Source organism: Aptenodytes patagonicus, chromosome 23, assembly GCF_965638725.1.
Source record: "Aptenodytes patagonicus chromosome 23, bAptPat1.pri.cur, whole genome shotgun sequence".
In the NCBI taxonomy this organism is placed as follows: Eukaryota; Metazoa; Chordata; class Aves; order Sphenisciformes; family Spheniscidae; genus Aptenodytes; species Aptenodytes patagonicus.
Genome location: NC_134971.1, coordinates 358,155 through 369,353, shown reverse-complemented (window position 1 = coordinate 369,353; position 11,199 = coordinate 358,155). Strand labels below are relative to the sequence as shown.

The 11,199-nt window shown below is 63.2% G+C and overlaps 2 protein-coding genes across 2 annotated transcripts; one reads left to right on the top strand and one right to left on the bottom strand.

Moving 5' to 3' along the window:
• Window positions 1-2,901: 2,901 nt before the first annotated feature.
• On the bottom strand, window positions 2,902-3,576 carry CLDN25 (claudin 25). The gene has a single exon (XM_076358517.1). It carries the CDS (start codon window positions 3,574-3,576, stop codon window positions 2,902-2,904), a length of 675 nt encoding a protein of 224 aa, XP_076214632.1.
• A 2,126-nt stretch (window positions 3,577-5,702) lies between these two features.
• On the top strand, window positions 5,703-7,922 carry LOC143170268 (G protein-activated inward rectifier potassium channel 4-like). Its single transcript, XM_076358385.1, has 3 exons — window positions 5,703-5,870; window positions 5,978-7,112; window positions 7,359-7,922. Exons 1-3 carry the CDS (start codon window positions 5,703-5,705, stop codon window positions 7,682-7,684), a joined length of 1,629 nt encoding a protein of 542 aa, XP_076214500.1. The 3' UTR covers window positions 7,685-7,922.
• The last annotated feature ends 3,277 nt before the right edge of the window (window positions 7,923-11,199 follow it).

Sequence of the window (11,199 nt, the reverse complement as noted above, 5' to 3'; positions counted from 1 at the left end):
TGCCTTAAGATTCCTCCTGGCTTCAAGACGAAGAAAGGGAAGGAGAAAAAAAAAACCACCAACCTTGGCAAAGTAACGCAGAAACTTCTGCAGCTTGATGAAGCTCCCAGGTAGGCAGGACGGGGCGCGGGCTCGCGAGCTCATCTTGGGTCTCCTGCGAAGACAGCGGGGCGCTTGGGAGCTGCTGGGACAGGAATTTCGTACGCTTTAGCAGCAAAACGGGTGAGTCTGGTGACTCGGAGCGTAGCTAGGCTTGGAGCAGGCGTGCAGAGAAGCGTGTTGGGGAGAGGCTGGGAAGGCAGGTCCTGAGGAAACGTCTGTGGTCGTTATCGATGCTGGGAGGTTTCTTTCGAGTGTTGTTCTTCGGAGCGGAGAATCTGTTCTGGAGCCCTTTCCCGTTGCAAGCCGCGCTGCGTTAACCCGTGGGGTTTCGGAAGAGGGAGTCTGCCGTTCCCAAGCAAGCAGCAGCAGAGAAGCATTCGCATTAAACTAGTAAAGAGGAAGGAAAACCGCGCTCTTCCTGTAGCCAAAAGCTCTGTTTTCTTTATTAACTGGGGAATTGAAACGTTTCATTACGTACCGAGCCGCTAACGCGAGCCTATGTTATAATGGCACCCTTCTACCTGCTGCTGCTGGCATCGCTCTGACAAAATACAGGTTTCTTGTCAGCAGCGTAGGAAGAGGGGAGAGACACACGCACGGGTGAGGTTTTTTTTCCCAACAAATTAGACAGATGTTTCTAGGACTCGTTCCTAGTGCAAAATTTGTTGTAATTAGCAGAGCGGAAATTGTCAGCACGGTCCCACCGTCCCGTCGGTGCGCGTTTCCCCGTTATGTAGGAATAAACAGCTCCCGTGGGAGAATCTTGCATTCTCCCAGTTGTTTGCGATAAAGTGGAAGCGCCGTTATCTGCAGAGACCCAAGCTGCCTGTGTCCAAACAGTGAGCCGTGCCTCTTCCAGGTAACGGGATGCTGCGGAGCCGGGGCTGCTGCTTTCTCGGCGTTTTTCCCCGCTGTCGTGACGGAGAGCGGAAGGAGATGAGGCCTCCAACTTACTCTTCGGGGTGCTTTGACTGCAATGAGTGAACAGGTTGAACTTTTGAACAGAGACCCCGGGGCCGTGACACCCCATGCTCGGTCACTGCGCTCACTCCTCCCAGCCGGCAGACGGCTCGGAATCTCTAGACAGCTTTTGCAATGCTCTTGCGTCATTCCGACTTGCAGGCGAGGAGGACGTGGTTTGGGGAGAGAATCCTGAATTAGGAGAATCGGGTTATTCCTGCCGTTGCGAGATAGTAGCTCTGCCCCGTTCTTTCTGTCGCTGCCAGCAAGTGAAATATCCAGCCGATGTCCAAAGCCTGCTTTAAAAAAAAAAAAAAAAAAAGCAAAGACTTCTCACGAGTGCAGGCCGATACCTGGAACGTCGTGATAGTTGGATCGGGCTGGAAGGGAGGAGTGTCCCGAAGCTGGAAACCTTTGCTGGGTGTCTTGTCCTCCCGTTTCCCGAGGGCGTGGGTGACAGGGTGCAGCCAAAACACTCTCTCTCTTTGCTTTCTGGGTTGGTCAGACCTCTCCAGGGCAGCTAACAGCGGGTGCAGGTCTTTGGAAAGCACGCTCGCTCGCCAGCCAAGAATGCCGCCCTCCTGTTTTGCCTCCCTTGATCTTCATTAGGAAGGACTGAGCACCGGCCTCTCCCCTCTTAACTCTCCGCAGGACCGGCCGTGCCCCAAGCCCAGGCAGCGTGAGAAACGCCTGGGGATAATCTCTTGTCTCTCTCCCCCTGCCCACTGGCTCCTTTCTCTCCTCTTCAGCTGAGCAAAGGGCAGGTTTCAAAAGGGGACTTTGGGAGGAAAGCGGCCTTTGCTTCCCCCAGGAATGCCGGTGTTGGCTGGGGGCTTCCTTGAGTTCGGTCACGCGCCGGCGGCTCTTAGCCTGCAGGGATTAAACCAGCGGTGAACTCGGTTTTTAACCAGTGCTGTAGCAGCGGCCTGGCTTCTGTCGGGACTCCGGGTGTTAATCCAGCCTGATGTTCCGTGCTGCTGGTCGCGCAGAGGCGTGCGAGCAGGCTTTATTTTTTCACAGCTGAATCGGGAAAATGTGGAAGAAACGGTTAAGGACACCCGCAAAACACCGCTCTTGCCTCTTGTGCACAGGTGAACGATACAGTTGAGGAACTTTCCACACGAAGGTCTGTGGCACGCTTACGGCTTCATCATCTTAGCCATGAGAAGATGAGGCTACTGCAGGGGATGCGGCCGCTGGCATCCTGCCTCTGCAGCAGGAGCGGTCTTCGGCACCGCCTCGTCTCTCGTTTTCCCTCTCCCCCTTGTTTGCCACCTTGCTCTCTCTTCCCCCCCCCCCCCCCAATCTTTTCCGGACAGACCAAAGCATCGTTGGAGCAGCAGCGCTGCCCCTTGCAGCTCCCACCCTTCATCCCCACTTGTGCCACGCCTCGTGCAAGATGCAGCTGCATGTTCAGAGCACAGAAACACGCTGCCGACGACCGTGGTGATTTATTGCGAATACATCAGAGTGATACGGACATGCAAGGAATGAGCCGCTACGCTGGGGCGTAGCTCTTAACCACGACAGACTTGGCTACGGGGGATTCGCAGGGGATGCCAGCGCAGCGTCGTCAATAAGCGGCCCTACCACAAATGTCACCAGGAGTACAGAGTACTGCCCACTGCTCTGCCTCGCTGCCTTCCCACGCTCGCTCGGCGAGTGCTGCGGGGAAAGCTGTTGCTCCTTAAAAAAGAAAAAGTGAAGCAGAGACACAGAGGAAGGAAAAAAATCTGCAGGGCTGCCGTAGGAAGTGGCAAATCATCCTGTAAAACATGCAGGAGCCGTCCCGGCAATGGGAAGAGCCAGAAGGTGCACAGGGCACGGCGCCCCGAGTCCCTAGATGACCAGGTCTGCATTTTTGGGGTGCGGGTGGTGGCCCCCGGCCGGACCCTGCGCGGCAGGGGGCTGGCAGCAGGTGGGGGCTGGTGGCGTTGCTGTCCTCGTGGAGCGGGCGCTGCAGGCGAGGAGCAGCCCACCGGCGGCAAGGAAGGCTCCAGCAAACCACCCCAGGAAGGTGGCCTCCCCAAATTCCCACCGGGGGACGATGTCGGGGATGGTGTCGTCCCAGAAGTCGAGGACGGTGTTGTAGGCGACCCAGGAGACCGGCGCCAGGGTGGCCATCCCCGCCGTGCCGAACACCGCTCCCCCGGCGAGCAGGAGCCGTCGCTTTAGCCCGGGTTTGTCCTCGCAGGCTCTCCAGCCCTCCAGGCCCGGGGCGGCGAGAAGACACCCCAGCAGCCCCAGCCCGTTGGAGAGGCACATCAGGAGGCGGGAGAAACGCAGCTCGGGGGGCAGCGCCAGGAAGGAGCCGTGGGCTCGGCACTCGACCGCCCCCTCCTCCCGGGCGATGCAGACCTGCCAGAGCCCCATGGTCCAGACCTCCAGCTCGTTCAGGTCCAGGTTGAGGCTCTTCCAGAGCGGCACGAAGGTGGTGACGCAGGAGGAGACCCACCCGAGGAGGGCCAGCAGCATCCCCCCCGCCTGCGCCCTCGCCCGCCAGCTCCCGGCCATGCTAACGCCGCCCCGCTAACCTGTGCGCCGGGCCGAGATAAGCCGCCCTGAGCGGCGGCCGCGGGCATTAACACTTGTGGAGCAGCGTCCGCCCCGCCGCCGGCCGCGTCTGGCGCCGGGGGGAGCGAATTCAAGCCTGTTCCTCCAACGCCGGGGTGTGGCCACGGTCATTTTCCAGCCGTTGTTGGTTTTTCCACGCTAAAAGGAAAGCGCGCCCGGCTCGGCAGGAAAAGCCGGGTGCATCCCCCCCCCCAGCCGTGCCTCCTGCCAGGGTCCCGCCGCTGCCTCGCCGTGCGCGGGAGGGTTAAGCCAAAGCATGCAAATCCTCCGAGCCTCGGCCACCCCGAAGCGAGAGCCTTGGCAGGGAAAGCGCCTCGGAGCAGCGCCAGCTCCAGCTGTGGTGGGACAGGGAGGGGACCCCGAGCCGGGCACGGGCAGCAGAGAGCCAGCGTCGGGTTCTTCTCAGGAGGGTTTGAGGCATCGACCCTCGTTCGGTCATTAAATGAATACGTAAGGAGCTGTTGAGGACGGGGACGTTGGAGGCAGGGTGTGCCTTTGCCTGCTGCTCACAGGTAGGCACCGATCACCCCGTCCTGCACCCAGCGCCTCACCAGGGGATGCGGTTCTTGGTGCTTGACGTGAGCAAACTCTTGCCTGGGAGAAGACACCCTGATGCAAAAAAAAAAAAAAAAGGTGGGGGAAAAAAAAAAAAAGGATGGTGGGCCTCACCATCAGGAAAATCCTAACTTTGTGCTGGGGCTCGGCTCCCATCCGTCCCCGCACACGTCCCCTCCGCGGGGTCCAGCTTGCAGATTCATCTTCCCTGGGAGATTAGCGACTAATCTCTCCTTCATCTGCCGTTCTTTCTTATCAACGGGGGTATCGGGGGCCAGGCTGGTAAATTACTGAGTCCTCCTGGTGCCAGGGGTCTGGCCACGGTGAGCGTCGGAGGGGACCTTCGCAGGGGGCTCCCGGAAGGAGGAGGCGAGGGAGCACAAACTGGGCAGGAGAGGGACGATGTTTTCCAGCCCTTACTGATGGTCCCGTCCCCAAGAGCGGACGGGGAGCATCATCCCGAGGCCAAGAGCAGGGAAATCCATTGGGAATCCTCTCCTGCTCCTTCCCCCAGGGCATCAGGGCACCGGCTCCTTCCGATTAAATCGTCTTGAGGTAATTGTGCTTGTCATTGAGACAGAATGTCACCCATTAATCTACCACTGGAGCAGGATTGGCGGCCGCCGCCGAGCTCCCCATCCTTCCCTCCCACTGGCTGCGGCAGCACAGCCCAGCGGAGGATTCCCATCCGCAACCATCGGGAAGATGCCCAGCAGCAGTCGGGGTGGAGCGGGAGCCGCGAGCCGAGGACAACGTCTGCCAGCCTGGCACCCCCTCCACCTGGACGTGAGGTGGGTACTCCCCTCGCCCGGGGGTCTGCATGGGGCCTGGAGGTCGGTCCGGAGGCTGATATCCTCCATTGCTGCGCCAAGGACCGCTGGTCCTGCTGCTTTGCGGCGGCAGGGGATGCTCGGAGGAGGCAGAGTGCCCACGCTCCCCATCTCCATCCCCATCCCCGTGGGTTGCTGCTCTCCAGATTGCATTTCCAGGAACGTGACCTCCCACTGCATCTCCCCGTGGGGACCCAGGTGGAGCCAAGCCTGTCCCAAGGAGCCCAGCTATGGGGTATGTGTCTCCGGTGCGGGCTGTCCTTCCTCCCGCATCCAGGGGCCACCCGTTCCTGCTCAGAGCTCGTTAGGGAGCTGGCAAATATGACCATGTCCTGGGATGGGCGTGGAGCACAGCTGTGGGTGATCATCCAGAGCTTGCCCACTGCCAGGGCTGCTCCCCACTGGAGGTGGCCACCTCATTCCCCGGCCTCTGCAATGCAATTATGGCCCCTAATGGGCTTAGCCATCTGGTGCCACCCCGTAGCTGCCCCAGCACAGCTCCGCAGCTGGCACATGCGCTGCCGGGCGAGGGCAGCCCCGCTGGACCCCGACCTGTGGGGTTGTGGACAGAGGTGGGAGCCCTGCGCCGCCCTCCACATCCAAAATAACCCCCCCGCTTTGTGTCCCCCGCGGCGGGACCCTGCACCCCACCTGGGGCTGAGCCCCCGCCCCGGCACTGCCATGGTGCTCCCCTGCGCCCACAACAGCGGCAGCCGGCTGGTGCGTGAGGAGCCACACGGCCGCAGCAACTCCATCCCCCCGGCGCAGACCCCCACCGCCAAGCACGTGCTGGCTTACCTGCCCCAGCCACCCACCGACACCAGCCAGTACGGCACCTTCCCCCAGAAGGTATGGCTCGCACCGAGGCTCTCGGGCATCCTTCGGACGGGATGCCACCAGGCAGTCGTGGTTGTTGGAGGCGATTTCTCACCGACAGGCTCCTTTCCATCCTGCAGCCCGAACTCCCGGCCGCCCCCAGGGCTCTGGCAGAGGACGGCCGGCAGCAAGCCAGTGCTGTTGCTGCCAAGCAAAGCACCCTGGTGCCAAACTACCCATCCCCACCCCGCCGCGGCAGCATCGTCCCCAGCAAGCCGTCCCCACCACCGAGCTGCGGCAGCATGGCTGCCCAGCACCATCCTGGCAATCCATCCCGGTGCCTGCCAGCCGCCCGCTGGTACCCGCTGCACTCGCTGAGCCTGCCCAACATCCCCGTCTCAGCAGGTGGCAAGACCCCCGCCCCGGAGGGGCTGCAGGGCCGGTGCCGCAAGCTGCTGGAGGAGGATGGCCCCGTGGTCCAGGCCAGCAAGCGGCAGTGCTACGTGACGAAGGTGGGCAAGTGCCAGGTGAACCTGGGCAACATCCAGGAGAAGAAGGGGTTCCTCTCAGACATCTTCACCACCATCGTGGACCTCAAGTACCGCTGGTTCATCTTCACGATGTGCTGCATCGTCACCTGGGTGGTCTTCGGCACCGTCTACTTCTTCAACACCTGGGCGGGGTGTGACATCAGGCACCGGGGCGATCCCGAGTGGCGGGCGTGCATCAAGAACGTGGACAGCTTTGTCTCCGCCTTGCTTTTCTCGGTGGAAAGCCAGCAGACCATCGGCTACGGCTCCCAGATGGTGATGGCCAACTGCACCGAGGGCATCATCCTGCTGATGGCACGGTCCATCGTCGGCTCCATGATCGACGCCCTGATGGTGGGCTGCATGTTCATCAAGATCTCCCGGCCCAAGAAGTGTGCCCAGACCCTCATCTTCAGCAAGAACTGTGTCATCTCCCGCCGGGATGAAAAGCTCTGCCTGATGTTTCGCATGGGGGACCTGCAGGACAGCCACATGGTGGATGCCAAGATCCGGGCCAAGCTGATCAAGTCCCGGCAGACGGCCAAGGGGGAGTTCATCCCCCTGGAGCAGTCGGAGCTGAACCTGGGCTACGACACGGGGAAGGACCGCCTGTTCCTGGTGGAGCCCCAGATCATCTGCCACATCATCAACCACTGCAGCCCCTTCTGGGACATGTCGGCCGACTTGCTGCGCTGGGAGCAGTTCAAAATCATCATCATCCTCGAGGGCATCGTGGAAGCCACAGGCGACTGGTCCACGGGGGTCGGGGTGGGGACGGGCAGCTCCCTTGAGGTCCCGGCGATGCCGGGCAAACCTGGGCTCGGGGCTGGCATCCTGGCAAGAGGTGCCCAGGGCCGAAACCGGCTCCTCCCCGACAATGGGTGACCCAGGGCTGGAAGCCCCTCGTTAGGCAGTGGGGGGTTCCCTGCGGCACCCTGGCGCTCTGCCCACCGGCAGCAGCGGTGGCGGCTCAGCAGTTGTCTCCCCGCAGGAATGACGTGCCAAGCCCACACCTCGTACGCTGCAGACGAGACCCTCTGGGGGTACCGCTTCGAGCCCTGCATGTCGCTGGAGAAAGGCGCCTTCCGGGTGGACTACAGCCGCTTCGAGATGACCTTCGAGGTGCAGACCCTGGCGGCCAGCACCAAAGAGCTGCATGAGCTGAAGCACTCCATGTTCAGCCTCTACCGGGACCACCTCCTGCAGCCCTGCGCCCTGCCAGGGCCCGGCAAGGATGCTCTCACCGGGCTGAGCGTCCCCGGCAGCGTGGCCCAGGGCAGCCAGGACGAGCCACCAGAGCCAGGAGCTGCCGCCTGAGCCGCGGGACGAGATGCCCAGCCGTGCCCCCTGCGCACGGTGGTGCCCGGCGGAGGGTCCCATGCCGACAGTGCCATAGCCCACCCTCCTTCCGTGGGGCTGAGCCCTCCTGCCCTCACCCCCAGCCACGTGGCGTCACTTTTGCAAAGCTGTTCTTTCATAACAAGTGAACGCAAGATCCAAACAACGGGTGATTAAAGTCTCTTAATTTAAAAAAAAAAAACCACAAACCCACGCAAATAAATCAGCAGCGTTTGTTTCGTTTGTACCACGCTTGACAGGGGCCGCTCGGTCCCCAGCGCGGGGGGGCCGGCTGCCCGGGGGGAGCCAGGAGCCCGGGCCGGCGAGGAAGCGCTCCTGCACCCCGCTCCTTCCTTCTCCCCCCCCAAAAACAGCAGATCGCCCCCAGCGCAGCCCCGTCCCGGCGCGGCCGCTCCCGCGGCCGGGGGAGGCGCCGGCGAGCGGGGGCTTTTATAGCGGCTCGGCCCGCCCCGCCCAGCCCCATTGGCTCGGCCGCCGCTGACCCCGCCCCGCCCCGCCCCGCTGACTGACAGCTGCCAGCCGCCGAGGAAGGTTGGGCTCCCCGCGCTGCCGTAGCGCCCCGCGGCACGCCGGGAGTTGTAGTCCGGGGAGGGGGCGGCCTCCCCGGGACACCCCCCCACCCCCCGTACCCCGCCGGGGCCGAGGCCCGGCCCGGGGCGGGCGGCGCCGGGACCCCAGAGACCCGCCGGGCCCGCAGCGTCTGACGGGCTGTGACCCCACCCATGGCTCCAGGCCCCTCCACGCTGTCACAAACGTTGCCCCACACGCCGCCCCGCGCCCCCGTAAAATGCCCCACGGCCCCACGTTTTGCCCTGGGACACACACCACACACCCCCCCCCAGCCCCACACGTTGCCCCAGGACACTCCCCCCCCCCCCCAAATCACAAAAATTCGCACCGGGCCGGTGCCACCCCGGGGCAAGAGGCTGGGACGCGGTCTGATATAATTAAATCAATAGAATTGCATTAATACAATTACATTAATAGCATTAGGCGGGTCAGTCTCCATTCCTGCGGGGGGGGGTGCCCCAGCCGCATGGGGGGCACCCGAATGTAGCCTTACCCGGGGGCGGGGGGGGGTCTCCCACCCCTCAGCCCCCCCCACCCAGGCACAGCACGGCATAACTAATGGCTCCCACCCACGCCACTGATTACTAACGCCAGGCAAACCCCGCAGGGCAGCCACCGTCCCGGCTGCTGCTCCGCCGTCCCAGGGTGGTGGTGCGGGGGGGTCTCACTGGAGCGAGGAGGGGCTCAGCGAGGGGTCGGGGGGGGTGGTGGTGGTCTGCTGGTGGTCCCCAGGTGTCCAGGGGCACCCTCGCCCTGCCATGGCCAGCTCGTTCCTCCACGAACCACAGCCCCGAGCGCCCCGGGCCCCGGGCTGGCCTTCGGCGTATTTCACTTCAGCACAAAATATACCGGAGTCTGCAGCGATGCGCCACATCGCAGTGCGTAACGTCACCTTTTTTTAGATACATAGAGAGATATAGCTATATATTAAAAAGTTTGTGTGTATTGGGTCTGGCTGGGATGGCGTCCCCCTTCCCTGCAGCGCGCGTGCACACCCCCCGGCAGTGCTGCGCTTTGTGTCCGTCGCCTGAGGGGAAGGCGAGGATAAAACCCTTCTGGCTCCCTTCGCTTCCGCAGGCGGCCCTCGCTCTTTCTTCATTAAACTGCCCCCAGCTCGACCCACGGGATCGTGACTCTCTTACATATATCTGCGTGCGTGTGTGTCCACACACACATATATATAAAAAGCAAAGTTGTTACACTTTCATACCATGAAGAGGAATAGAATAGACGCGAAATTTCAGTTGGCAGAGCCCGCCAAGGCTCCTCTCCCCCACCCGCCGGACCACCCCAGGGCTGACCTGAGGCTAAAGCGCGGCGTTGAGGCCGGTGTCCAAATGCCGCTCGGCCACTGCCCGGCCGCGGGGCATCGCCCGCCTCCCCGGGGGGCCTCTGCCAGGGCTTGCCCAACCCCATTCCAGCACCGCCGCGTCCTTCTTGAATGGTGGGGCCAGCTCTGCGCGCGGGACTCAAGGCGAGGCCATGCCAATGCTAATTACAGCGGTATAATCATCTTTTTTTGGGGGGGGGGGTCATGTTGTGTTTGATGCACCTCAGGATGCGGCTTGCCCTCTTGGCTGGCTCCTATCGAGCCTGCTGTGTCGTGTCTCCCCCCACCCCAGCACCCCCAGACCCCTCTTGGCAGGGCTCTCCAACCACCCCTCTCCCCGTCGGTGCCTGCTGCTACTCCATCCCCGGGGCAGAACTGCTCTCGTTAACCGTCACGCTGCTGACGATCGCCCCACACTCCAACCCGTCCAGGTCCCTCTGCGAGGCCGAGTGTCACCAGCCCCTCCCGCTTTGGTACCCTCGGCACGCCGGCCAACGCAGCCGCCAGCTCCCGCGGCCGGATCGGGGACGAACACCCCGGTACCCTCGGCACGTCGGCCAACGCAGCCGCCGGCTCCCGCGGCCGGATCGGGGACGAACACCCCGGTACCCTCGGCACGCCGGCCAACGCAGCCGCCAGCTCCCGCGGCCGGATCGGGGACGAACACCCCGGTACCCTCGGCACGTCGGCCAACGCAGCCGCCGACTCCCGCGGCCAGATCGGGGACGAACACCCCGGTACCCTCGGCACGCCGACCAATGCAGCCGCCGGCTCCCGCGGCCGGATCGGGGATGAACACCCCGGTACCCTCGGCACGCCGACCAACGCAGCCGCCGGCTCCCGCGGCCGGATCGGGGATGAACACCCCGGGCAGCGCTGGGGACCGAGCGCTCCCGGCCTGCAGCCGCCGGCCGGTGGGCCTCACCACCACCACCACCCCCCCCCCCCCCCCCCCCATCTTGCCCCAGCGCGCCCCCCCAAAAAAAAATAAAATTAGTGGTGTTTTAGTATCTTTATGCAACTGCAAAGAGGTGTTTACATATGCAAATGCGCCACGTATAAATTTGCATATTGCTTATCTACTTTGCATAACAATGGGGGAGTTTTGCGTATTAATTGCGCAATTTGCATGTCGTTGCTGTGCCGGTGCCGGCGGCCGTGCGGATAACAAACGCCAACTCGGTGATGACGCAAAGGTTTGCGTTTCACAGCGCGCAAGCACGCTCAGTCACGCGCCCAGCCGCCCAGGGCTCTGCCGCCCGCGTCCGTGTCGCGCCCGTGTCGTGTCCCTGTCGTGTCCGTGTCGTGCCCGTGTCGTGCCCGTGTCGTGTCCCTGTCGTGTCCGTGTCGTGCCCGTGTCGTGCCCGTGTCGTGTCCCTGTCGTGTCCGTGTCGTGCCCGTGTCGTGCCCGTGTCGTGCCCGTCCCCGCCCCCGGGTTGGGGCACTCGCTCCTCCGCGCCGCCAGGGGCCGCTGCCGCCCGCCCCCCCCGCTCCCCGCCCCAGCCCGCGCCGTTCTTGAAAAGCGCCCGCCTCCCCGCCGCCCGCCTTCCGGCGCACAGGCGTGACGCCTATC

Coding starts and splice junctions, on each gene's coding strand:
- CLDN25 (XM_076358517.1), bottom strand. CDS start 3,576: ATGGCCGGGAGCTGGCGGGCGAGGGCGCAGGCGGGGGGGATGCTGCTG.
- LOC143170268 (XM_076358385.1), top strand. CDS start 5,703: ATGGTGCTCCCCTGCGCCCACAACAGCGGCAGCCGGCTGGTGCGTGAG. Junction 5,871..5,977: donor ACGGCACCTTCCCCCAGAAG/GTATGGCTCGCA, acceptor TCCATCCTGCAG/CCCGAACTCCCGGCCGCCCC. Junction 7,113..7,358: donor GGGCATCGTGGAAGCCACAG/GCGACTGGTCCA, acceptor GTCTCCCCGCAG/GAATGACGTGCCAAGCCCAC.